Genomic DNA, 27,198 nt, shown 5'->3' with positions numbered 1-27,198 from the left:
AACTTTAAGAATCCATAATTCCAATAAGAAAAAATTATATACAAATGGGTGTCATAAATACAAGTACCGGTAAATGAGATTTCATTCAATTTCATGATTGGTGTCTATCAACATGCTAATTCGATTTGGAAACTAAATGCCAAATACCACATTGAAGTTCAAGTTCTGGACTACATACAGTGAAAGAGAAATGAGAACTGATACAACCACATAATTTAAGTGCCAAAAGCAATGCATAGAACTGGCTTCAAGAATTAAGGATTAGAGGTTTAAATAAACTACCCCGTGAATCACATTTTTTGGTCTGGTGGCTTCAGTATTTGTGTATATCAATTTCTAGACGACATGCAATGGTTTGAAAACTACATGCAAAACTGATAATAAATTCAAACATTTTAACATGCTCCATATTGTAACAACATAATATATCATTTATACTTGTCCACACCTTTGTCCATGGGAATCCGTGCTAAAATGGTTGAAATAGAAAATACAAATTACCAAAAAATCTCATTTCCTTAACATGATAAGAAACCTCTTACAGTTCAAAAATAAGTCAAAAGTCATCAAAAAACTCTAAAAACAGCTATCACCAAACCAGATTGCCAACTCAGTAATATAGCAAATCATCAATTTGAAAAATTAGAACTGTTTTTGATGAATGATCTAGAAATGTGAAATGTCAGGTCAGAAAGCAAATTAAAGCAAAAGAGAAATCACAGCACTCCCTGTGGTATATATAATCCACATGATTGTTTCAATAGTTATATATAATTGATACAAATAATAGATATAAGATTAAGATTAAAACCTGATATTCTTGTGTTAGTTGCTTGTTAAACTAAAGAAGCAATTAAAACAAACATATTAAGTGGCACATTTAACTCAAAATCATTTAATAAGGCATTCTGTATAATCTAGGATATTATAGTTAACTGTGTTGAAAACTTTAGAATAAATTGTTTAAACTAATTTCTTTGAGATATGTATATCATGGATTACTCAAGTGACAATGATACCCATGTGCCAGACCTAATCACAACTTCGGCTTAGGTTAAAGAATACTAATTCCATACTAGTTCCATATTCCACAAGGCAGGTATCTAACTTGTTCCACCAATAGCAAAGTAAGGGAGTAAATTTCCAAGTGAATTGAAGAAATTCTAATACTATTAACTAGATGCATAACAATTTTCTTCATTAGCCTATCAGCAAATCAATATACCTCATAGTATTTCTCTATTTCACTGATTTGAAGATTTTTCGACGTCCAATCTCTCGAAATCTCTGATTCTTCTTTATCATTGAGCCACATCAATTCTTTCGTTGCCGCTTGAATAAACTCCAACAATGATTCCAGTGATTTAAGGACTCGAGATGAGGTAGCCTGCATGATAAGAAGCAGAACATGAACACAACATCCCTATGATTATTTGAAAAGTATAATCAAGTATTTCCTTACCATCAGGTGGGCATAAGACGTTTCTAATTTATTCAGCATTTGCATATATATCTTTTGTTCCTCTTGCGATAGTGTTCTCTGCAACACAAAAACATACTGCATTAATTCAATGCTGTTTCTCTTTTACATGCAGATAACTGGTATGATAATTTCTTACCTTGTCAGCCATACATCTGTCAATTTTTCGCTGGAAGTCAACAATTTCTCTGTGAAGTCGCGTATGAGCTTCGATGTTTGTCTGGACTGATTGGAGATCGTTACCAAATTCAAAGTTGTCTAGGGAAACCTGAAATGATTTCAGACGAACAGAGTGAAGAAAAAAATTTGTAGGTAATTGTAATGAATTTAGTTTCCTACGATTTTCATCTTTAATTACCTGTTTTCCTTGAACCCAATCAATGCATTCTTGAATGTTCTTAAATGCAGGATTAGTTTCAACGAGGCGAACCTCCGTGACGACCTCACGCCTCCTTGTGACAGTGGTACCCTCTTGGACGAATGAGCGGGTAGTAAGCCGATTGTACAGGTCATTGTGCAAACGTGCCTTCAGCGTCATCCATGTTTGATGTAGCTGATTAACTCTTATAAACAGAAAGAAGCAATTTGGGATAAGACTTTTTTATATGTTTGTACCTTATATATAAATATATAATACCATAATTCACTAATATAAGTCACTAAGAATGAAAGGGGAAGTAATTGTAATGGCAGATTGTTTGTGGTGGATTTAAATGTACCTTTGATACATCTGTTCACCATTATGGAAACGTCCTTCTCGAAGAATTTGAGCATCGCTGAAGAGGTTTCGTAAGGTCATTTCCTCAGATCGGAGGGCATAGTCAATAGGATCACAGGCTCTTTTGGCATCTACAGGATGGAGGTGTTCAACGTTCGACTCTAAATCTCGTAATTTACGCTCGATCTCATTCAGACGATCTTCCGAGCCATTTGCATCACGTAATAATTTCTCTGCTAAACGTTGTAGTCTTTCTAGCCTATAAATCATCAAAACTCATTTAGAATGATGGGCTATTGAATTCAACCATATTGAAAAAAAAACCAAATTTTGCCTACTTTGCTATTTCTGCCTGTAGAGCCATTTCTTTCTCTTGCTGTGCTAATGTAAACCTCTGCCATAATCGCAATATATTGTCTAAGTGTAACTTGTCATCAATTGGAAATTTCCCATTGTTAGAAAGGCCCTGTAGGTGAAAGAATCATTCTAATCATACAACAAATTACACCAGCTTCATTTGCAGGTAACATAAAACATGATACATTTATCAAGTTTATATGAGTATCTCAAAAGCACTACCAATGACAAGTTACCATTCACTGAAATGTGCTTTTCAATAATAAATCTATTTCATGACGTGTACAGGTAGCGGTTTAATGATTAATCAGTACTCTAATAATGATAATCTATCAACTACATCTGCTTCCGATGATAAAACAAACTAATAACTGATCAATCACGCGAGTTTTACCTGTAGTTCATGGAACAGTTCTTCTAAATGGCTTTTATCCTGCAGTCTGCGTGGAACATCATCAGATCGAAAACGATTGAATTCTTTCAAAAGTGCCTGAAAATAAATCATCAATTTACATATATTTTAAACTTCTGAAAATGATTTCATTTCAATCGACTCTGAAAATCAAATTGTATCAATATCCCTTCGTCTAGACAAGAAGCTGCTGGTAATCGATTACAATCAATACCTGAACTGGCAAATGTGATGTATAAATTAAATGTATGTAGATGTTCAATGCTTAGAAAATGGAAAAAAATCTAAAGGGCCTAATATCTATCTAGTAAAAAGTGTATACCAAATAGTTTGTCCACCATTTGTCATCCTCCATCGTCTGCCTGAACCATTGCCGAGTCAATAATACTGATTAGTATTCACGTATGATAGCTAGACCATACATAAATCGTGTTTCATATGTAGGAGTGCTCGGATATATCCAAGTACAATTACATCTATGATGGGGATACATCCTTCCCCATATTCCAATTGATGTCGATTCTTACACAAATATATGCATCTAGTGAAATATAACCATTCTAGGAATATGCAAGTCTAATCCACGTCTAGACAGCTGTTGCCCATAATCAATGATGGAATTTTTATACCAGAAGTTTATCCCAAGTGATCACGACTGAATCAATCTAGCATTTCTCGAATGAATTCTGAACATTTTTTATATTGTCACTTTTGTATGTTCTACACTAGATAAGATATAGAACATATACATTGAGAGTACCCCAGGTATGATAATAAGTCAACACCAGGGTTGCACATAAATATGTAGTTTGAAAGATCAAGCCTTTATACTAATCTAAAATATCCTATAAATATTGTGCTTAACTTTCTTATCAAATGCATAATCTGATGGTCACTAACTGCACAACTAACTTCAATTGGTTATAACGTGATTAAACATTAATTTCAATTTAGGAATTTCACTTAAAAACAGCCGAGAAACAATTCCCACTAAGCATGCTTTGGAATAAAGTCAATATAGAGTTTTATTCAATTCAATATTGAGAAATTTGATCTTCCTCAATCAATATCCAAAGCCAATTCTGTGAAAATGTAGACTGAATGACATCAACTTACCCAAAACAAACCACAAATGATTATGAAGTAATATACAACTATGTCAACTAGTCCCAGAATCGTTTGATGCATTATTGACTCATAAATTCAGTTTTATAATCCAATTACATACACTACTCTTTACACCATCAAACCACGATTCCGTGAACCCAATATAAAGCACACACGAATTCAGCACTTCAGCACACTTCAAAATTCCACATAGCATGAATTGTTGGAATAAAAAGATCTGATATTTAATGGGACCAAAAGTCATATGTATCAAGCTTTTTTCATAATTCTATGATTATCTAACCATATATCAGTATATTATATCTGATATGACCATAAACTTCGACCAACGAGTTTTCATATGTTTCACACAGTATGTTCATTAACAGAAAAATACTAGTAATGCATGTGAACCACTTTAATCCTGACTATTGTCACTTCAGTGTTTTCCAAAAAACTGTCCTTCACTGAAACTTAATAGCGACTCATTTCACATCCAATCCAAGAATATTTCTCCTGAGCAGATTCACGATGATATTAATCCGCATGTAAAATACATTAAAAACAAATGAAATTGAATCCTTACTAACAGCCCTCCTAATATAAATGTGACCCGTGTACTTATCTATATATGCGATTCATATCAAATTCGTCATTTAGAATCAGCTGTTGCTATAAAACCTGTCGCTAACAATTTCAATTTATGACTTGACCGCATCAATGACAAAAACCTCTAAACAATTTAGTTTTACAGTGATGCCATTGATACATGATATGGGCTTATTGGACTGGTCTTAGATTTAACCCTTGTCTGTGCAACTGGGCCCTGGGGTTTATGGAAATATATTCAATCCAATGAAATACATCCTTACCCTTAATTCAGGTAATGTGTTTGGAAAGTTTCTGTCTAACATAAAATCAGTGGAATGTCTAACCCAATTTAGGAATGAAGATGCCACGTCATTGTATTCTTCCCATTTCAACTGCTGCTCCTGAAAGTAAAGCATCTAATGATTTAGAAAAGTGGAAGCTTTCAAACCAGCAGCATATATTCTAATAACAGACATATGGTATTTATGGACTAACGATAGACTGTCCAGGTACCATTATATAAACTATAGAATCAATATGAACATGTGGCATTGTGCGCACCGGATCCTCCATATATTTACAACAATCAATATCGAGCAGTTTTTTCGATAGCATAATTCAATCTAGTACTGATACGCGGTTTTCATCCCTAAAACCGGTAACGATAAACTTACGTTATCTTGAATGGACTGTTCTAATGTGGGAACGGCTGGGAAGACATCGTACAGAGAAGACACATATGTCAATAGTGACTTCTCATCGGGACTTGCTACATCTACATCTACAAAACAATCAAGGTCATTATACACACACTGATGAAGTAAATTTCCCCTGGAAAATGAAGTAATGACCTCATTCAAATATAATGTTCAACATACCTTCAGCTTCTAGTAACCTTGTGACACCAAGTTCTTTTTCAGCAATATCGAATGCCATGTCTAAATTCTCTTTTGTTGTTTGATGGCGAACGGTTCGAAAATCAACAAGATCCGGTCTAAAATGAAGAACGGTATGAAATGCTGTAAAAATCTATCAAACTTGTTCTGCATTACTGTATAAAAACAAGCTAAAATGTGCCTAAATCTGCTCAATCTGCTTTAAACAGTTTCAAACAACCCTGGACATCACAATCATAAATGCATTTTTGCAGTTCTGACATGAACACTATGACTAATTCAACAATCATAAATTTTTTAGACATTTCAGCTATCTTTCTTATGAACAACTTGCAATGTATCTAACTAATCTCAAGCTGGACATTGTTGGGAGATTTATGTTAACCAATAGTAGAAGCCTGTTTGCCCAACCCTACTTAAACACCCGTCTAAATATAAAGTGTACTGAGATATCCAATGGGTAAACAGGGCTAATAGATCATTTCATTGTCACTGATCAGCAAATATTTAGATAAAAATGTCTTCATTTCATTTACAGCCTTTATTTCCATCAAAAGAGGCAACCCTCTAGAGATTGGTACTTGAATGGGTGTTTACCATTTCAATTTTGTTTGATATCATATGCATTTTGTTTTATGGTGAATCATAACACTCCAGACAAGAAACTGCTGCTGAATTGGATGTGGTTGACTCAATGATTAATCAGAAATTTTCAATTGCAGTTTAATTAGTCTGGAATAAATCGATTTAGTTTTATCCTACAGCTGTAGGATATCCCCTGCCAGTCATTGCGTACTTGTTAACCCCAAGTTCTATCAGAAATATTCTGGTTTTAAACAATCCACGAAACTCTTGGTTTTCAAGCAAGAAAGTGTTAATAATGAGCCAACAGATGGATCAAAATGATAAAAACCTAACAATATTTCATAACAACATATATATTTCTGTTTTCAGAGAAACACTACGCATACAGACATAAGATCTATAGAAACAGTTATACGTATGTGTCCACCTGTTCCCAGGACTACAGCTCATTCAACAATAGAACATTTTGTTCCTGATGAATCAGCCTTTATATACTATTCGGTTGACTTCTTCAACATTAGATAGATCACTGTAAAATATCATATACATGTACATGTACGAATTTCAAAAGAATATAGATGTTGTGGTCCATAGGCAGTGTAACCTTTTCTTTCAGATTCTCAAATAATAAATGCAAGTGTGAATATCAAATACAAGTCTTAAACTCTTTTGGAAGCAGCAAATTGAAAAGATAAGGTTAACAGCAAGTCTTACCGAGGATCTAACTTTTCGAGCATATAAATGTTAAAGCCCTCAAAGATGATGCATCTTTTTATTAGATAACTGCATTCTCAACACATAGAGTCTCTAGAGTGAAATCAACATAAAGACAAGCGATGGCAACAAATAGATACGTATGAAAAACGTTTTGTTTTGGCATGCTGCCTCTTATTAGCAAAATTCTCAATAAATAGATGAATACAATAGCAGACGCATCATCAAATAAGGGCCTACCTTCTAAAGTAAGCACAAGGGATGGAGCGATATAGAGAGAACATGCAAATACATCAATTATCCTATGTTTGTCTCTGGAATAATGATGAATCTGTTTGGATTATGAATGATGAATTGATTTACTGTTTTTATGATCCATTTCTAGCTACGCAGACAATGAAATCATCATTACAGCATTGCAGGGGTTTTGAAAATATGCATCTTAAATGGAATGGATAACACACAGTTTATAAGGTATTGTTCAAAATTGAGACGTTTTGTTTTATCCTCGCGCCCAACTGTTGCTTGAAGAGTTGGACGTAGGTGCCTCTACAGTTTTAGCCAAGGTACTGGTAATAAAAGAGAGAGGGCACCTCGATCTTCCTGTTCTGACTCATATTTGACAGAATCAGATTGATTTTATAATACTACTCATCATGGGAAAATAACACTTTTTTCACAATTTTCTTCTCGGACTAAATCAATTGTCACTAATCTGTGCAAATCAGAGTGAAATTTGCTTCATAGGATTTCCTTCATAGGATCTTACCTGTGTCTATGGATAATGGAGAGGAATGCACGTCCGTCCCTCCAGCTATCAGTGAAATCTCGTATTTTGAGATCAGGATAGCCTTCGACTGTACGTCTACTCCATAGCAACAGAGCATCTCTTGCCGACAAATCGTCCGCCTGTCCAGGTACGACCACATCGGAGATCTGAAATGACAAGATTCAGCACGAGATTCAGTTAAAGTATTCTCGATAAAGCCATATTTGAGAATATGTTTCTTAAACCAAGCCATTTAAGAGGCGGAAGTAATTTTGACCAAACCTGACTAATGGTAAGAATTGAAGAAACGTGAAGTTGAAATAATGCTATTAAATTTGAAATCCATTCGAATTTGAGGTCCAAATCATATGGTGTATGAAATCCCTGACTTCACACTGTTAATATTATATTTCAATATTGATTTTATTTCAATCCATCTATAACTAATTAAATTAAAGAATTATGTGTAGCCCACATATTTCTCATTTCCAGGGTGTGAACACCACAGCAAGTGCGGACACCATGTATGAGTATTGATATTTTTCAGATGAGCGCTACATTAATCAAATGGAATGGCCGCACAATGTGTATATATCACATGGAATGAAAAAAATCTAAATTTAATTTCCATCTGTCACGGTAGCACCCAATACACATATGTACATGTATTGTCATTATAAGCAATACATTAAACTTTCCTAACATGAGTCTGGTCATAGATACGATATATTTGACTATTTTGTCTCTCTGATTACTGTTTGACTTGATTGGGAAAATTGTTGCTGTACAAACCACAGCAATACGGTAAAAATAAAGCGACGTTGATAAGGTTTAACCCTTCCATGTCGAATTTTTTCAAGCAAAATTATAACTCTGAAAAGATGAATACTAATCAGGCCTGGCCACAAAGATCCACGCGACAATATTGACAAAGTTTTATTAAATGCGAGTGGTAATAATTACGGGTAACAGCAGTATTTTGCTATAAAGAAGCAATAGAAAATTCCAAGTTGGAAAATCTGTTGGATCATTCGATGGTACATATCATTTTATGAATTCAATAGACTTTATACCAGGACTCCCCGTGATGGTAGCATTCAGTCAGATGTTCGATCACAATGATTATGAAAGATAAAATTAAGACTCTTTAGAAAACTCACCTCAGAATAAGGGTGATCATCTTTGTTAGTATATTTATCACTAGTATCTGAACTACACGAAAAATAAGTTTCACTTTTAAAGCTACAAGCCGTTTGGAAATCGTCATCTACACTAGTCTGCGAAAGTACAGCCGGCAGTTCATCCTGTCCTGCTGTAGGCGAATCAAGATCATCTTGTCCCTTACAAAGTTCTACACTAGAAGCTGGAGCTGAGAATGTAACTCCACAAATATCCGGCTCACATTCCTCTTCTTCAATATGTACGTGAGCATCATTTACCAAGAATGTTCCAGATCCATTCAGTAATCCTTCTTCTTCATTCTCACTATCGTCTGTTTCTTTATCACCTTTTTTCTTTTTCTTTTTGTCACCCTTGTCTTTGCGTTTCCATTTGCGTTTCTTCCACGGTCGGAACGGTTCTAATTTTGAATCTTGCGGCGGTCGCTTGCCACAGGCACACCCGCAGCACAGCTTTTTCATCGTCGAATGTTTGCCTCCGATTGTCGCGCAGTTGTACCCGATCAAAAAATGAAAAAATTGATCGACGAAAGCTCGGCTTATATAGAGCCGAGGACGGCACGCACCGTATCTATAACATAAAATCAACGATAAGCCTATATATAAGCTACGCTGTTGCCTACACCATGCATGCGCCAGGCCAGTGCTGTACACCAGCTGTTCAACTTGAATATGATTATTACCAATAATAATACTTAGTCATTCTAAATCAAAAACACCCCAATATATTATTATTGTCACTAGGTATATGTTACGCACATGCGTTATTCTTTCAGATCGCCATTATTTTTTATCAAATAAAATCATTATCTAATGTTTAAGAGTATCAATAAAGTACAACACGTAGCAGGTAATATGGATGGGCCAAATGTAAGCCAGACTATATTGAATACATACTACGATTTTCAGTCAACGAATTCATCTATTTAATCAGGCTTTTAGGAGAGCGGATAATTTTGATGATTCATACTGAATTAGTTCACCTGTATCAAAATATGGTTTTATTCAACAGCGTCAGCCAGATAATAATTTTGCAATCAATTGGCAAGATACATAATCAGTTAATATAAATATGAGACATTCTTCAAACAAATAACATTCAACTTTAAACTAATGTAGGAATAAGACTCTGACACTGCTATCCCTGGTAATAGGCAATACATACGTATGTTATCTATAGGCTTACGCGGTACTTCTTACTACTGGAACAACCTGCTCAAAGTCAGCCACGTAACTATTTCTAATAGATGTTTTTTCCTAAAACTGCCGCAATAAAGATGTATCCAGTCGAAAAAATCCTTTCACTTCTCACAAGAGATGAAAAAACAGCGAATTTGAACTCAAATCATGTATCAATGTATCCACATCAATATTTCTATATATGATTCAGTAGCTCATGCAAACTTCCACTCATTTCCTTGTCTGTGTAACTACTATGCTTTTCTTTTTTATACCAAATCATCGGCTATCACACGGTGACACAGTTTTTGTTTTCGTATATACACCTAATTATCTAAATGTATGTACCAATACAATCAACTGCAAATACATACATCCATGTTACTTCCAGATTCAGATTCTACTCAGTTAGAAACAGTGATTTCGACAAATATGCGACAGCATAGCACTTGCAAGATATAGTAATAGGACCGGTCCATTCTGGTCATCAATTAACACTTTCTTATCTGATCAATTGTTTACACAGTAACACATTCGAGGTTCCTTCAAAAGCTAGCTCCTTGTCCTCTGACTCATTTATTCCCGAAGATAACGCGACTGCGAGCTTTACAAATGTATATCTCCATTCAAGTTTCGTCACAACAAAATACATGCTTCGCGGCATCTGTTGCACGATCATCGGAAAATTCGATGCCAAAAACTAAACTGAAGTGTCCAGAGATATAGATTTCAAACTAGGCAGAGTAAACTGATATCGGAATGTGTTGTCCCTTTCCAAGCAACGTGAATAACACTGAAAATGTTGTAGTTTTCAAAAACGATGAGTTTTTCACATAAGGAGACACGCCGAATCAATTGTGTAATTTTATCGATCTTGCTAGATCACACAAAGGCAGGCTGTTCTAGGGCCCACACCAGGTGCTGCTTCATATAAAGACAATGCAGCCCATAAAACACACTGAATCAACAGATCATCGCGGCAGATTTTGGTTTATTAATCATATTCATAATTTCAGGTAGCGATATGAATCTGTCAAGATTGATTTTGTATGCTGAAGATGTTAATTGCGCTGTTTTCATATCCAGAACCATACCAGCATCATAAATTCCCACTGAATTGAAATAACACTTATATATAAGTATATTATTTGCAAAATATGACAAATTCAAATACAGATTCCAGCAAAAATTGCAAGGATGTCTAAATTTGCCTATAAAGAACACATTTCTATTTGACCTAGTTTGTATGTATAACAATGTATTATATACTACATGTATAATAACGTTAACAGATTATCACAGATGGCGACACAAGCTTGACTCATTAGAAAACTAGTTTGGAACATACATGGAACCCTATTCAGTTCGTACAACTACCCTAGGAAATTAGGAATATTTTGTAAAACTATAATTCGGCTTAACAACCCCAATGATTCGAAACGCATTTATTTATCATTCCGGGCTCTTGTATAAATACATAGATTTTTCTGTAATTTCAGAGGTAACTGTACATAACAATCTATGGTATTTTCTTTGTACATAACATATAATCAGTGTATAGTTGTTGTTTTAGTCAAATATTATTTTAATTCTTTGTTTGATGTTGTGATATATAATTGTAAATACTACTTGATGTATCTCTATATGCCTCTCGTTGAGGCGATCATTTCAAAAATTTCAATCTCAGAATCATCGTATCACCATTCTTACCTCATATTGGGATGAGCTTGTAGTCTTAGTTTTTGTTTTTACGCATCGATTGCAACAGAGCCCTTGTCGTATTTCAGCCTCTTCTTCATCTTCATGGGAAGAAGATAGAGCCACCGCCGATGTAGCTGGATGAAATCGTACTTGTTTGTTGGGTCTGTCAGACACGCGACCCAGAGCGTCGGTCGACGATCTTGTTGGACTCAAAGTACGAGGAGATCGATGACAACTCTGCAGCAAATTTTGAATAACTCGTCGCGGCATTGTGGAATATTTCGTACAATCGACGACTCAGGGGAAGCGACCATTAGCCCACATCAAAATCCAGTACAGAGCTCATGTAAAAATTGCCAATCGTCAAGTAGTCATTTATACGCAAATAATTTCGCAATTATTCGAGAGCAAAAAAGTACCAATACACTAGTCCAGGCGAAGTAAAAACTTCCTACAAACGAGGACAATATATCACAGAAAATCCAGGAGGGTCCAAATAGGCCTACATCGAGCAATTTGACTGGAACATAAAAAGTACCGCAGAATCGGCATTTCTACAAATACTACCATGAATTATTCAAATACGACAGCATTGATATCATTTCAAGCACAAATAAGTAGGTATGTCGGTAAAATTGAAGTACTTTTCCTCCAGAACAGTTTCACATAAAATGACATTGGTATTAAGTCAGGTCAATAATATTTTCCATACATAAATGTAAAATTACTCTTTTCGGCGAAGTTTCATGAACATGAATTAATGTCAGCGATCACCCATTCAAAATGCTTATCTGTCATTAACGATCACAACTGGTGTATGAAACCATAATATGCTTAGATCTTGAAGTCAGTAAAAATGAGTTTGATAACTGCACTGTAGCAGAATCGAGGCTTTTAACAAATCAAATATTGGCTGTAGACTCCTTCAACGCTTAGCAGTATCCACCGCAGATTCATAAACCGCAGCAAAAAACAAACAATTTTGTATGCAATAAACATAAGACACTACTACTCCTGATAAAACTTATAGACTGTTAAACAAGAATCAAGCATGTATCCAAGTGATTGTTATGTATATAGATATGACTGCTATAAATGAGAGTGGTAATGAGCATAATTAATTCACACGATACAATCGATGACTATGATGTATATCATTGTTTGATTACAAGAAAGTCACATATGAAGGCACATAGGTAGAAAAACACGTGAATTATTGAAGATTTCCTACTGGGCACTAGCAGAACACATCAATTATCAACAACAGATAGTTCCCATAAGTTCCTCATAAAAAGATCTGCAATCCTTGGTATTTTCGAATAATAAACATAGTTTGAATGAAATGTATAATCTAACATACAAAGAGATTGCTTAAAGGAAAAAGTGTATATTTTACCTGGAAATGTAAGATGATAGTCCATATCAAGCCAAGAGTAAGTTTTGGATTGCCATCAACAATTTCATCAGCGCGAATGTTCACAATCTTGATCTGAAAAATATGAAGCCATAAACTAAGTAAAGAACTTGTCTTAAGATGTTTATGAAACTCATTTCATATCAGGGTTTGTACAAAAATTCATGAAGACTTAACTAGTCTTCTCGGATCAATACATAAATCATAGTCAATTCATCGATACATAGATGAAAACGGAACATGCACATTCTATTAATGGTGACATGTCATGAAATCTTTGATGCAATAATATATTTTATGCCCTTACCTATAGGCCTATACATGTAATGAAAGAAAATCTTAAATCCTGATTAAAATTCCCGAATGACGGAGATATCATTTATGAGCTATTGACTACAAAACATAGCACATACTATGAACAAAACAAAAGATTATCTGGGTATATATATAGCATTTGAAATTGACATTATAGCCCTGTCAGAGAGAAATAGCTATATGCGGAACAATTACTGGTTTTGCCAATGACAGTATAACCTAAATTGTCTTCATACTGCGTAAACAAAAGTCATGTCTTTTTTCAGATTTCAACTTCTTGCCAACAGTAACACACACCCCTCTGTATAATACACTTATCTTGTAAAATTCATATCTAAATCAATATCTAGTCATCTATAGTAACTGAAGAGGGCACCACTGTCTGATGGCGTGAGCGCCACATCAAAATCCACTGAGCCTAACGGGGGACCGGCAATGCTTCTGTGGTAAGCAGAATTCCACCATAATCCGCCAATGTACAATATGACATCGATGCTGGATTTCTTCTCTAACTCAATTAAAATCTAACAATAATTTCTCAAATTCTATGCATGACATATGAAAAGACTAATTAGAGTTTATTCTGATGCGTGATTTGCCCAATTTTTGGATTGGAAGAAAATTGAGATCAAAGTTACTTGAAAATGAACTAATTTTCATCGAGTGCGTCTGATATCTCAGTGGCACTATCTGACGGGATAGCTTGTGTGCCGGTCCTCCATTTCGAATTTGAGCGTATAATCAATAATATCTTGAACAGAAAGTTGAAGATGAAGATTGAAATCTTAAACAGAAAGTTGAAGGTAATTTCATATACAAACCCCTCGATAGCGTAGAAAATCCAGTACTATTTGAACATTCTGTAACCTGTGGAAACGCATATGCCCTCGTTCTCTCGGCTGAAAAACATAAATCGTAATTCATTAAAACCAGGCAATTTATGAACTCATTGAATATAGATAATAATTCTACTTCGATGAATAGAAGAATCAGTAGAAATTTCACCTAAAATTACGTTTATTTCTTATTAGTACACTCTTTTAGTTATGCTGTTGAGGTCAGAGCCATCAGAAGGAATTTTTCAGTGGCGAGGCTTATTTCTGAAGGGTGGTCTGGGGCCCTCCCCTAGAAAAATTTTGAAAATTCAATCGCCAGAGATGCGTTTTGGGGCCATTTCACGGTCTCATTCACAGAAGCATGAGTCATGAGCCAACCACCTAGTACAGAGAACGACGAGCTGCTACGGGGTACAGCGTGCTTTTGAAAAAAATTTTGTTAAGCAAAAAAGTGGGGCGGCTTTGGCCGCCCCTGTTCCGACGGCCCTGGAGGTTGCTTACCAATGTTTCTCCAGATAACACCTCAAGCAGAGACAAAAGACCGTTGCCATCACGTAAATCTTCATATAGCTCTTTGATTTCAAGTTTCACCTAGAAAACATAATACCAGCATACATGTAGATAACTTTTGATTCCATGTGCTTGATCACAGAAATATTTCATATAAAAACATGTCTCGAAATTAATTTCTTCATTAAGAATCATCAGTAGAAAAGGAAAGACCAAAAGAATTACATATTGTATCATTCACATGCATTATGATGAATTTCCCTGGCTTTCTATTCTTGGAAAATATTTCAGTAGGTTTACACCAAAATAAATTGGGCCGATTATTTACTACATAACATCAAAAGAGGACTAGGCTTTTTTATACAGTGACCCAATACTTCAAACCACGTTTGATAATTACACTTAATCAGTCCTCTAAAGACAAGGTTAAACGGGATGACATAGAAACTGCTGCCACCATACGATATAAACATGAACTACGAACAAACCGGCAAGCAACCATGAGACAATTTAATCTGGTCCCTAGATATCTATTAACATTCATTGCATAACAAAATCCCTGACTATATTATATGTCGAACACAAAAATTACACTGATAAATTTCAGAATCATGAAGCAACAGCTTGACAACTATCATGCAAACATATATTCTGATATAAAAATGTATTTTGGAATCTCCATTATGAAAAGCTGGTGAAAAGCATGGGATCCCAGAATCACAGTTTCAATTTCCAAAACCAGAATTAATGTAGGATTGATCATTTTCAGTTTCATAAATTCATCATTCTATACTTTTTTCTTCATGAATATGTCAGATGTTTCGTAAATTTATAACCTAAATGATTCAGCACAATAACAGGTAGCCTAAATACTTATCATGTTGATTTGATCATTAAAGGAAATTTGAAGATATTAACAATCAGATATTGATAACATTCATTTCAACAAGGGTGAAGGACACTCATGCAAAAAAAATAAAACACTGAAAAATATCCAAAAATCAACCAAAAAGCATCTGTTAATAATCATCAGTATTTTATGCATCTGATGAAAGGAATACAATATCAATATATACATCATATCGAGTGGATGTTCATAAAGAAAATCAATGTCATAACGCTGTAAAATAGAGACACGCACTCAAAATCAAAGTCCAAGAAAAGGGTATTTAATGATTAAATGGAAATCATTTGATAATATTGAAAGGTCATATGCTAAATAACAAGTAATGAATGCCAATGGTTTCAAACGGAAGGCATGCAGTTAGGACATGTAAAGGGAAAGGGAAAGAAGGGTGGTGGATAAAGTGCATTTTTACAAACCCTTTGATAAATCCAATGCTGCATAATAGAAATAAAATCATTATCATTCGCATAAGAGTCAATTAGATAATTTTCTTCAAGAAACCCGGTTCAATAATTCATGTAATGCATTATTAAGATTGTGGTAATCATTTGTGACGCTATACCATTCAGTGTGACAAACCCCATCGCACGTGTTATAGATCATTAGATGTCATAAAACTTGCACAAACAATAAAAACATTACAAATGTCCAATAAATATTATATGCCGAGCAGTGTTGAAAACATTACTTCATGTAGTAGCTATAGAACTTGTGGTTCAGTTCCTGCATACATGAATACGATGCACCCATAATGCTCTATATCTAACCATAAATATTTAACTTCTTATAAAGATTTTGATATCTCTTAGCCGAATATTAAGAGCAGCATATCATAAATGACATGAAAAGAACACATTCTTGGAAAATGCCTTAAAGTTTCGGGATAAATTCAAACCAATATGTTATTATGTTGCATCCTCGACATTGTGATGATAGCAATGATGGCATCCTCGCATTTTTGGGGAGAATCCTGTTTCTATTAGTGCATATAGAGCGGGGAAGTAAGAGACGGAATCCAAAACAATTTATCAGAATTTTTGTGTCTGTGATTAAAACAAATTATGTCATCATTAGCTATAATTATATTACCCTCTACATGGTGTATATACAGGGCAAGTAATTTATTACGTCTGGCAAAGTATGTGCCATGGCACGCATCACTGGTTGGTTTGATCGGTTGGCTTTGAGATACATATCCACAAACCAATCCCAACGAAGCTTATATCATCAATCACTAGATATTGATCCTTAATTCTGCTAGTACCTGCTTAGAGATACCAGAATGAAAAAACTTTTCTGACGCATAACTTCCATCCAAGACTTTGGAAATAAACCGAAGAGCAGCCATTTGAAAACCAAAAATAATACCAACTGTATAGATTACAATTGACATGACCCCAGAAGTTCCCCTATAATAGAGCAATGAATTATCATGAATATACGTTTTATGCGACCAATTCAATTCCAAAAAATTACTTCAAATTGAATGACGAGGACTAACCACAATTAGGACAAGGAGCCCTACTTTTACGTGGAATGAACTCAGCTGAATGTAAAGGTAATCATGTACCACACTCTGAAGACTTCTCTGTTCACCTGCTCAGGCAAATATTTTAACTAATTATGGACAAAGACCATGAACTACATTAGTTGGCCGAAACATCATTTCATTCATAAAATTAGTGCATGACAAATTGAAGACCCTTTGAAATCATTTGTCCTTTTTCTATATACCAGCTACTTAAGCTAGACATGGGAACTCAGAGGGGGCCCTGAAGATGACCTCAACTTTGACATTTTCACTTCTCTCTGAACGATATGCTTGAATACAGACTTTTCTATATTCTTAGAAATATGGTGTGTAAGTTTTAACTGGTTCAGACCGGACTAGATCTTCAGTTGCAAAATCATTTTATGATTAAATGACAATCATTAAACTCAGTATTGATTAACCCTTGCTTCCAATCAAGAACTTTAGATATGAGTATCATTGTGGCCAAACAACTGGACAAAATTGTCATATCCTCAAGTCATGATTAGGGTTAATCTGGTACCTGTGTTCCGAGTATATACCACATGATTCTCGAAACATCATTCCAATAATTGCAATATCTTTTTCATATATCGGGAGTTGAAACAAAATTATGTTCTTATGGCAAAAAAACATTTCATCAGTGAAATGAAATATGTCAGGTAAATAGTGTTTTCCATACTCTGTATCGGCACATATGTCCCTTCTAAATATCAGTTCACACCTGTTCACAAATCTATTGGTGAATATATTACTGGGAATCAGGCAAAATGTATCATATATATTATACAGCACACATATGTCCACCGGACTGGAACCAAAACGTCACACTCAGATGTGGTGGATACATAGGTCTAATGTAGCAGTTTGCCAGTCAAATAGTCAAATATGCCAAATACCATGTACTAAGAACTTAGCTGATCACTATATGAATATATAATGTATAATATACAGTTAAAACGCTACTTAATAAATTAAACACAGTAATTGTCTGGACTAGGTAATTATCCAACAAGGGTCATTACATAATGTCATATGATGTGTTATAATTTGTAGTTATAGTTTTATGAGGACGACGTGATTATTTTACCCGACCTGATTATACCATAAAAGGAGTCAAATTAACATTCATATTGCATTTGAAAAGAAAGTATTTATTTCTCAATATTATATTATATACATTCTACTCAGCTTCAATGGAGTGTACTCAGATGTTTAATTGTAGTTTTCAGTACTGTGAACTTATCACATTTCATTGAATGAGCCGCACGGGCGGACACCATATGTTTAAACCCTGCACCGTATATAGAGACCTCAGTCCATTTAAATCGATCAAATCTAATGAAATATAGTGGCTTCAAAAAGGCAGTAAACCTGGATAAATAGTTCAATGGTTGTTATAACAACAGAGCGTCGTAACTTCTAAAAAGTCGAGTATTTGCATGCCGGCTAAGTATCAGTAGTTCACCAAACATCATGATTTGATTTGGAATAGAATAAGGTGTAACGTATACTTTATAACTCAAATCGTACAGCTGATACATCATACGCTGCGATATCTGATAAACCAGGTTGTGTGTGGAGTCAGAGGAGACTTACCTGTTGCCAAGTCATAAATGTCAATTTATTGATGTCTAGCCAACAATCCGTATTGAATAATGACATTAGTTGGAATTTATTCTAGAGGTTATTGCGTGATAATTTTCTTTGGCTTTGATGGACTGGCCGAGTTGGTAAGCTGGTTGGGATCAGTTCCATTCTTTCATTTTGCAGTGCCCACACCTTCATAAGGATATAATACCGCAACAAGTTTAAGAACCTAAGAATTACTGGCCCCAAATGTTTAAATTATCTAAATGAGTCACCAAAAAGTCCAGCTTTTTAAAATCTAACATAATAATCAATCATGCACGTAGCTTGACAAAAACTGATTATTCCCAACGCATGTCAGGACAGAAAATCCCCTAGATTGTTATTTCAAGTAGGCTATTTTCATAATAGAACTTTGTACTGATATTGAAAAGGCCTTTCAGAATAAATATCATTATTCGACAAAAGAAACTCTTCAATCGTCTAAACGAAATAAAATATATCCTACAGTTCAATTGACAATGCTATTCTCAATATGGCACAGACTTGTTTTTCAAAGCCTCTATCAATCTTAACAAATTGCGTTGAAAACCACATTGAGATTTCTTTTGTGATACCGATCTTTAATTATAAATAGCATGTGATTTACGATTCGACATTTTAGACATTTTATACATGTTTGGGTCCGGTTGGGTTCGACCCCGCCCCTCACAGTACTATATCTATATGTGGGAGGGCCGGGGAGGGGCTTCGTGATCCAGGCATAGTAAATCTACATATAAGGAACAGCTGTTTATATTTCAGTAGTGCATATTGTGTGTCATCTGTGACTGTGCACATAAGCTTCCAGCGTGCTTTGTATATCACACATTTGAACACATTTTATTGTGCGGTCACCAACTCATGAAAACAAATTCGCCAAATATGCATAGAAGATATCGAGATAAATATTGAAATATCAAAGCTAATCGCTTGACGTAAGGATTTAAGTTTTAGGTGCTTACAGGTCATGAGCTACTGGTTGTGTTTTCAGTACTTTAACAGTCTTAGCTATTACTCAAAACACTCAGGGACTTCAAAATGTATTGCTTGAACAAATATTTACCTCGATACTTATAGCTTACATAATTAGGTAATAAACTGGGTTGAAAAATAGTCAGGTACTATATGTAGGGGTATATACAGCAGCAAAAACCATCTTTTTCAATAAAATCAACATTCTATACTCATTGTCAATCAGGTTACATTGAAACTGGTCCCTAAATATTAAGCTCAAAGATTTCCATTTAAATTGTGGATCACAGCTGTCGACTATAGTAACCATTTACGGCAATATGAAAAGGCACCATCAACCCGACAAAATATATATGTAGTTCTATTCAGCTAAAAAGAATTTCATGTAAGTGAATTTGTTTGTTTATGCCTATAAATCATAACCCTGAGTAGTTAAATCAGGAAATATATCAAGAGTCACAATAAGTCAGTGCATTCTATAAAAGAATTGAGACCAATATCAAATTTCCAAATGGCATTAAAGTCATGTTCGGGTTGTTTTAAAAGTCAAGGAAGGGCCCGTTGGTTAGCTTTCATGAAACGTTACCAGGAGTTCAGTTATGGATTAACCCAGAAAGATGGCTCCAAATGATTTCAATCCTTTACAGATTCCTCAATGGTTATACAAGACCCCGAGATTCCTTATCAACGCCGCAGCAAATACTAACCAAAATTCCATCGATATCATGGGTGGATAAGAAATCAAATGAGGGATACATTGTATCTGATGCAGAAATGATTGGTTTGATAAAACATGGCTGTATTCTATACACATGAACGCATCGAGCTCCCCTTTCCTTACAGCTAAACATTATAGTCCGATAAATGCAAAAAATGATTATACTGCATTACCACAGAGACATTACGTGGCTGACCGATGTATATCGATTGTAGCGTATTTTGGGAATACACAGCATACATATTGCTTCGTAACTGAATTACTGTGAAATACTCAAAAATGGTGAAAATTGAGATTCAAAACGTAGAAAATTACGAAATAACTAGAATAAACAAGCTCTTATTCAAAATGAGTCATAGGCGAAAAATGTTGATATCATTTTGTAGAAATGTCAACAAGTTTTAAGATTTTTTGTTTCGGTATTCATGATCTGTATACAGGTTGAATGTCTAACATTCCGAGACGGTTTCGAACAGCACCTAGGGGTAACAGAAGTGCGTCAAAGGAAAAAATATCGAAAGTGAAAGTAAGATAATGATATCTTTCATTACCCCCAATTCATGAGTCATTCATCCACTTCAAAACTAATATTAACTAGGATTCCAAAAGATCTTTCAGATTTTTCTAACAAAGCCTAATGCGATATATGTGGGTTCAGCCACTCAGATGCACAGGTGAAGCTAGAATAGATGATTATACACCTGCAGAAATATGCTGTGTGTGGCTCTTAAAGAAACACTCCTTCAGGTGATAAAACCTCAAGGTCATTTTAGAGTTAACCAGAATTTCTTTTGTTGAATTTGAGCAGCAACCGACTTTTAACTGGATTTTTAAGAATATTGAAGAGTTCCACATAAATGTATACACAAATTGATTCTAAAGAATGAAAACTGAGAAAGTGCTTATTCTCCATTTCTGGGGTCAGTCTGGCAGACATAAGAAGTACCATCGAGTGACTTTCACCCTCAGTCATCATCAGCATGAGACGCTCATAAATCTGATGACTGAGAAACTTAATGGGCCTGTTATCTCAGTGAGTTGAACATGTATGCAGCATCGAAGCTGAAGCTCTTCCGCTCGAAAAATGAAGATAGATCAATGTCAATACGATGACATCATTGGGGATATCAGATGAAGAGTCAAAACTAATGGTAATCTATCCAATACAAACAGCAAATAGGAGTTCGATCAGAGACTTTCTATGCAGCCACACCATGGCCGTATAAACTAGACGTCTGTGGTCATACAGGGGTATTGGAATCATAGATCTACCATTAAAATATTTTCATACAGTACGAAAGGGGAGAGGGGTTAAAATACTTGATCAAAAAACAAACACTTAATCCAGTAATTAGAAACGTATTGATCAGCAATTACTTATTCATCATCCATCCTATTTCATCGATACATTTTTCGATATAACTATGTACCTATTCAGTATCGGGAAATTCAAATGTGAAAGCGAAGTAAGTTGGTAATAAAGCCCAAATCATATGTATATATGTAGGACTTATATCAAAACAGGTATACATGTATTTATATACAACGACGAGAGAAAAAGAAGTACAGAAATATAAGGGTTAAAAACTTTAAATGGACAAATTCTTGTCTGACCTTTTTTATCATTGAACCGACTCATTCGAGAATCAAATTTAGACTACCTTATACAACAGAACTGGTCTTGTTTGTTTCTTTCTTACCGCGCAAAATATCAGCACAATATCAGCACGAAGAACGAAAACCCTGGATATTCTATGGACAATGTCTCCTTTCAGGAAACAAAGAAACGGGACCTCATCCCGAAATGTAAATGCGTGAATGAGAATATATATCTTCACGACATGTATTAATGATTTGAATGTATAGCCAAACATTCTTTTCTTTGACTGTGACAGAACTACGGAGACGCCATTCTACTGAAAGATTTTATGTTCAGCGCTCAAATTGCAACGTGAATAAAAACCACACGGCGATGTAATTTAGATAATGATAAATGGATTTCAATTTTGAATTCGATGAGATATTTTGTACGAGAAATTCAATTTCTATTTGAAAGGTCTGATTTTCATGTTTGCACAAGTCATTGGTTAGTTTCTAAGAATGCTAGTTTTCAAATTCAACAATTCCTCGTGACTATAGAAGTCAGGTTTTCTTTTTATTGCGTATGTAAATCTTTATTACATGACGGGCAAGAAAGAGAGAATAGCAAAGACAGGATTAATTCGTAAACAGTATTCAGCTAGATATACTTTCCTAGAATAAAGGTAAAAATCCCCCCCGGTAAAAATCTCGCAAGGTAAAAATCCCCCCAGGTAAAAATTCCCTCAGTAAAAATCCCCCTGGTCTTTATAGAAATTGACCATTCCTAGCGGTCACTTCTTTAAAAAAGATAAATCGGCCTTTATTTTAAAAGTGAAGCAAATATCTATGTACTTATGTATTCCTAATATTCTTTTAAATCTAGTTTTTATACTCTAGTTTGATAGTATCGAGAATATGGGGGGATTTTACCAGGGGCATATTTATCGGGGGGGGGGATTTTTACCAGTTACCACTCTCCTACATATTCAATATTCAATAGTTGACAGGTTGAGATGATCTAACAATAGAATGTCTTCAAGGTGATACAAAAACCTAGCTAAATACCATTTTCCATGTCCAAAGAACGAATGCAGACTGTTAAGCAAACTCACCTTCTTTAAATGTTTGTTCACCCATTTGGTAAAGGTTTTCTTTTGGACAGCATCTCTTTCATCTACAAACAAATAAACAAATACAGCATTCAATATTATCACAATTATCTCCTAAAAGGCATTTCATTCACCCTGTCCATATTAGTGACTGCCGTAATCTTGTATCGATGAATTTTCTTCCCAAAATGCAGTAGTCATGGTTCTTAATAGTGAATAACAATAAAGTAGAGTTTCATCCCCTAACACATATCCTTAAGATTTATACTTTGCTTTACCCACAGTTTGCCCCTTTCTTACCAGTTGATGGGAGATGAATTATAGATAACAGAACAAATGCGCTATAGAGGCTAAATTGGTATAATATGACAACCTAGTTCGTACTGGGTTTATGTTTCTAAACCACAAGATATAAACATATTGGATTTGTCTGATAATGTGTCAACTAGAGGGTCTAGAAGTGAAAGGGTTAATGCCCAAAGCTATAGCAATTAATAACTGCATAGACATGTCTATGATCAGTAAATAAATGGACAGATGGTGTCAAATGCAGGTCTGTTCTTACAGCGCTTCTATTAAGTCATACATTTCAGACAGATTAACAGTCTTTCAAGGTAATAAGTGCTTCATTGATAAATCTATACCAGATTCAACAAAGTTTAGTTGTTCTGGGCTCAGGAAGTACTGAGCTTATGTGGTATCGAATTTACCAGAATGCTGCGCTTACAGAGCAAGTTGTCACTTGTAATTCAGCGCTTCTATTAAGCTTTAGTTAGTCATTCGGTATGCTGATGTCTGGCCAATGTGTGGAGTTTGCATGCTATCTTCGTTTTCTTGTATTTTCAATTCATGCTTAATCTGATATCCTGCCATTTCAAAGGATAGTTTGAATCGTACATTAAAACTGTACTTCATTTCCTTGCAAAACATGTGTGAAACACTTTTATCCTGATGATAGCGAATGTCAAATATAATGTACTACTTGTTAAACGCCAAATCTGCATCCATGCTTCAAAAATCAGCCACTTTAGTAACATACTTGGGTCAGGTTTTCGGTGCAGAATCACTTTCCATGCTTACTTAGCCCGGTTTTGATAAGTCTTGAATCATTCAACCATGTGAACACTTCACATATTTAATGCTGCTGGAGTCTCTACCAGAAAGACCTTTTAAGTTGCCATTATGTAATCAAATGACGTTTTGTATTTGGCATTGTATTCAAAATGCTTTGTGTTCAATTTGGACATTTGGACATTAGTGGCAAATATTTCAAAATTGTCAGGCTTCAATCTAAAATCAAATACCAATTACTTGAAGGCATTGAAGGTGATTGTTTCTGAGTTGAATAGGATAATGTCTTGCAGTTATCCTTTATTGATGGAGAGTGGTCTTGGACATTCCCCTTAAAAGCTTGATCAGAATTGTATTGGCCACTATTTCTAAATTCAACTTATAATTCGCTAATGCCAAGAAGTCGCTAAGCACAAACAAACATAGTCTTAGATAAAGTACATTATAAGCAATCATTGCTTGTTAAATCCAGTGAACTGACTTCATTTCAAAACTATAAAATTATTATATATAAACATGAAAGCCATATAATTGAGTATCAGTAGAATTAGTCAACAAGTGACAAAAGAGAAATACAATGAGAAAAGACCACTGTACTTCATAGTATAGAGCATAGCACAGTGGAACCACTCATGCTTCAATAGAATCATGGACACCAAACAGTGTGGACCTCGAAGTGGTGGTTTGAAACAGAAGACAAGGTCTGAAATGTAAGGTTTTTGCATTTTGTAGACGAACTTCATGATATATAGGCATATTCTTTAAGAATGTGAAAATGAATCTGAAAATATCAACCACAATCATCAATTGGTACAATCTCAGTCTGACTATCATATTAGTGTACTAATAATAGTAGTACTAATCGTATCGATCACTAATCTGACCCACATTGAAGACAAGTGTGTCATTTGTGATGATTTATCAGGCAACCAGATATTGCACTGAAGCCTAATTGTGATTTCCATATCAAACCTGAAGCCACTCGAAAATACTGTATATTTCACCTCGCCATATACTTAATATACTGGAAGTGTCACAACCTTTGACATGTAACCAAATGACTCATACTTACCAGTATCTCTGCGACGGTTTTGTTCATAAAATGAGAACGGATTTTGATCTAAGTCTTCCAGCGGAGGATCTACATACAATTCCATCGTCCTAGCGTTCCATCTATCAGGATTTCGCAATGATTATTATACTATAACCTTACTACGTGTGTGAATACGTTCTGTAAACTCAATATTTGTCTTTTTGGGTGAAAGTGAGATCCACAGACGCGTTTTCCTACTTTGGAATATGTCCAAGACACTGTACTGCGCGTTCTAACGACTTCAGAAGTATACGATTAGGATACCGAGGTCGCTGGAAAATTGTCATCCCTACCTCAACTACACAGTACCTATCTCTCAAAATTCCGCCAACAAATTAACGTTTCTGCGATATCCGATGTTCGCGTTGATGTCGATGTGAACATTCGAATGTAATATTCACAAGTTCGAGGAGGTGCCCTAAACTAACGGCTCGTAGTTACGACAATTTCCAACTCGACTGACGAAAGAAATATTATTAAGCACGAGATCATACACGGTGAAACAAAATCCGGTATTTAAGTATATATTAATAACAACAAACAATCAAACCGGTTCGGCTTCCTAAATATGGAATAATCACTGAAGGGTGAACAGGACCTGAAATGTCACAGACATATGACTGGCAGTACCATTCAAATTGTTGCCAACAATACGAAAACAGGACCGCAAACTGAATAGAAAACTTTCCGAACCTGAAATGGTCACTTTTTAATGCAAATCGTTTCAATGGTTCGTCTTAAAAGAGAATCGTTATTCCATATGCACAATGTAGACAGCCGCTGTATATCTTACTAGTAATGCTCTCGTCAATGCAATTCCCTTGGACGAAAATGCAAGATGTTTTAAAATGCGATTCGTATCAGTACAGGTGAATCATTCCGTCAAATATAGAACGGACATACACGTGTCTTCAGTGTTTACAGCCTCATCCTCACTCCCGAGACCTTGACCTTACAAAAATAGTGACATCATTGGAAAATGTGTGCAGACATCGGCTCATTTGATATTCCGATTATTCGCTACGTAAAAAACGTCCCTTTTCCTATCAATGTGAGACTATGATGGATGTAGCGCGTCAGGATTCGAGTATTCCTATGTGTAAGAGCATACAGTCATCACAAATCTGACGAGACTCTAAGCCTCCACCCATGAAAGCATGAGTAACATAGTGATTCTATATGGGAATCAATCCATTCATTAAGGCAGGTATTTGTAATACATGCTACACTATAGGACGTCATATGGGTTTGATGATGATGTAGATGGCATTGTAATCAAACAATCGGCTCAGAAAACCATTAAATCTATGACAGTGTCATCACGATTTATTGCCCAACCCTTTTTATCAGCTGCCACTATTTGACAGCTGGCCCCAGACTAAGTATTGAAAACTTACCAGCAATTCTCAGTACTGCTCTATCAGCTGGATCAAGCTGTAAGATGCATAGGGGCATCTGTAACTCCCTAAGGTCGACATGAAGTTGCTTATATTCGTAAACCGGGTCGTACATTTTATAATCCATGGTCTCTCCGAAACGAAAGGCGTCTGTACTGCTGTACTGATGACGCGGATGCTGCAGTTGCATCCACTAACGAAATCTAAATGAAGGCTGACACCAAGCGCTTGATGTGTAAGAAATACCGAAAATGGTTATCGGCCTTCCGAATGAACATGGCCCAATGAAGAATCCGTACCGATGTTGTATTAGATAGACAGTTTCCCTTTCTACTCCGTAGCCGGTCAAAACATCACTTCACTATCTCAGTCATGGCTGACAATGTATTGCAGCATAGGGAGGCTGTGTTGGGATGCGGCTTCAT

At 35.2% G+C, this 27,198-nt stretch overlaps 1 protein-coding gene across 1 annotated transcript in view; it reads right to left on the bottom strand.

The window, feature by feature from the left end:
* Nucleotides 1–26,988, bottom strand: part of LOC141899052 (uncharacterized) — a 39,336-nt gene extending 12,348 nt beyond the window's left edge. The window contains exons 1-17 of the mRNA XM_074785205.1: nucleotides 26,774–26,988; nucleotides 23,216–23,277; nucleotides 14,754–14,843; nucleotides 14,238–14,315; nucleotides 13,084–13,176; nucleotides 7,630–7,796; nucleotides 5,544–5,659; nucleotides 5,340–5,446; nucleotides 4,947–5,066; nucleotides 2,950–3,045; nucleotides 2,537–2,664; nucleotides 2,200–2,457; nucleotides 1,839–2,043; nucleotides 1,620–1,748; nucleotides 1,463–1,540; nucleotides 1,226–1,387; nucleotides 812–841 (exon numbers count right to left, since the gene is read on the bottom strand). Of these exons, the coding sequence (XP_074641306.1) occupies nucleotides 812–841; nucleotides 1,226–1,387; nucleotides 1,463–1,540; nucleotides 1,620–1,748; nucleotides 1,839–2,043; nucleotides 2,200–2,457; nucleotides 2,537–2,664; nucleotides 2,950–3,045; nucleotides 4,947–5,066; nucleotides 5,340–5,446; nucleotides 5,544–5,659; nucleotides 7,630–7,796; nucleotides 13,084–13,176; nucleotides 14,238–14,315; nucleotides 14,754–14,843; nucleotides 23,216–23,277; nucleotides 26,774–26,963 (2,109 nt within the window). The 5' untranslated portion in view covers nucleotides 26,964–26,988. The remainder of the gene's footprint in view (nucleotides 1–811; nucleotides 842–1,225; nucleotides 1,388–1,462; nucleotides 1,541–1,619; nucleotides 1,749–1,838; nucleotides 2,044–2,199; nucleotides 2,458–2,536; nucleotides 2,665–2,949; nucleotides 3,046–4,946; nucleotides 5,067–5,339; nucleotides 5,447–5,543; nucleotides 5,660–7,629; nucleotides 7,797–13,083; nucleotides 13,177–14,237; nucleotides 14,316–14,753; nucleotides 14,844–23,215; nucleotides 23,278–26,773) is intronic.
* Between the last annotated feature and the right edge of the window lie 210 nt (nucleotides 26,989–27,198).

Source organism: Tubulanus polymorphus, chromosome 2 (genome assembly GCF_964204645.1).
Source record: "Tubulanus polymorphus chromosome 2, tnTubPoly1.2, whole genome shotgun sequence".
NCBI lineage: Eukaryota > Metazoa > Nemertea > Palaeonemertea > Tubulaniformes > Tubulanidae > Tubulanus > Tubulanus polymorphus.
This window is presented reverse-complemented; position numbering and strand designations above follow the sequence as displayed.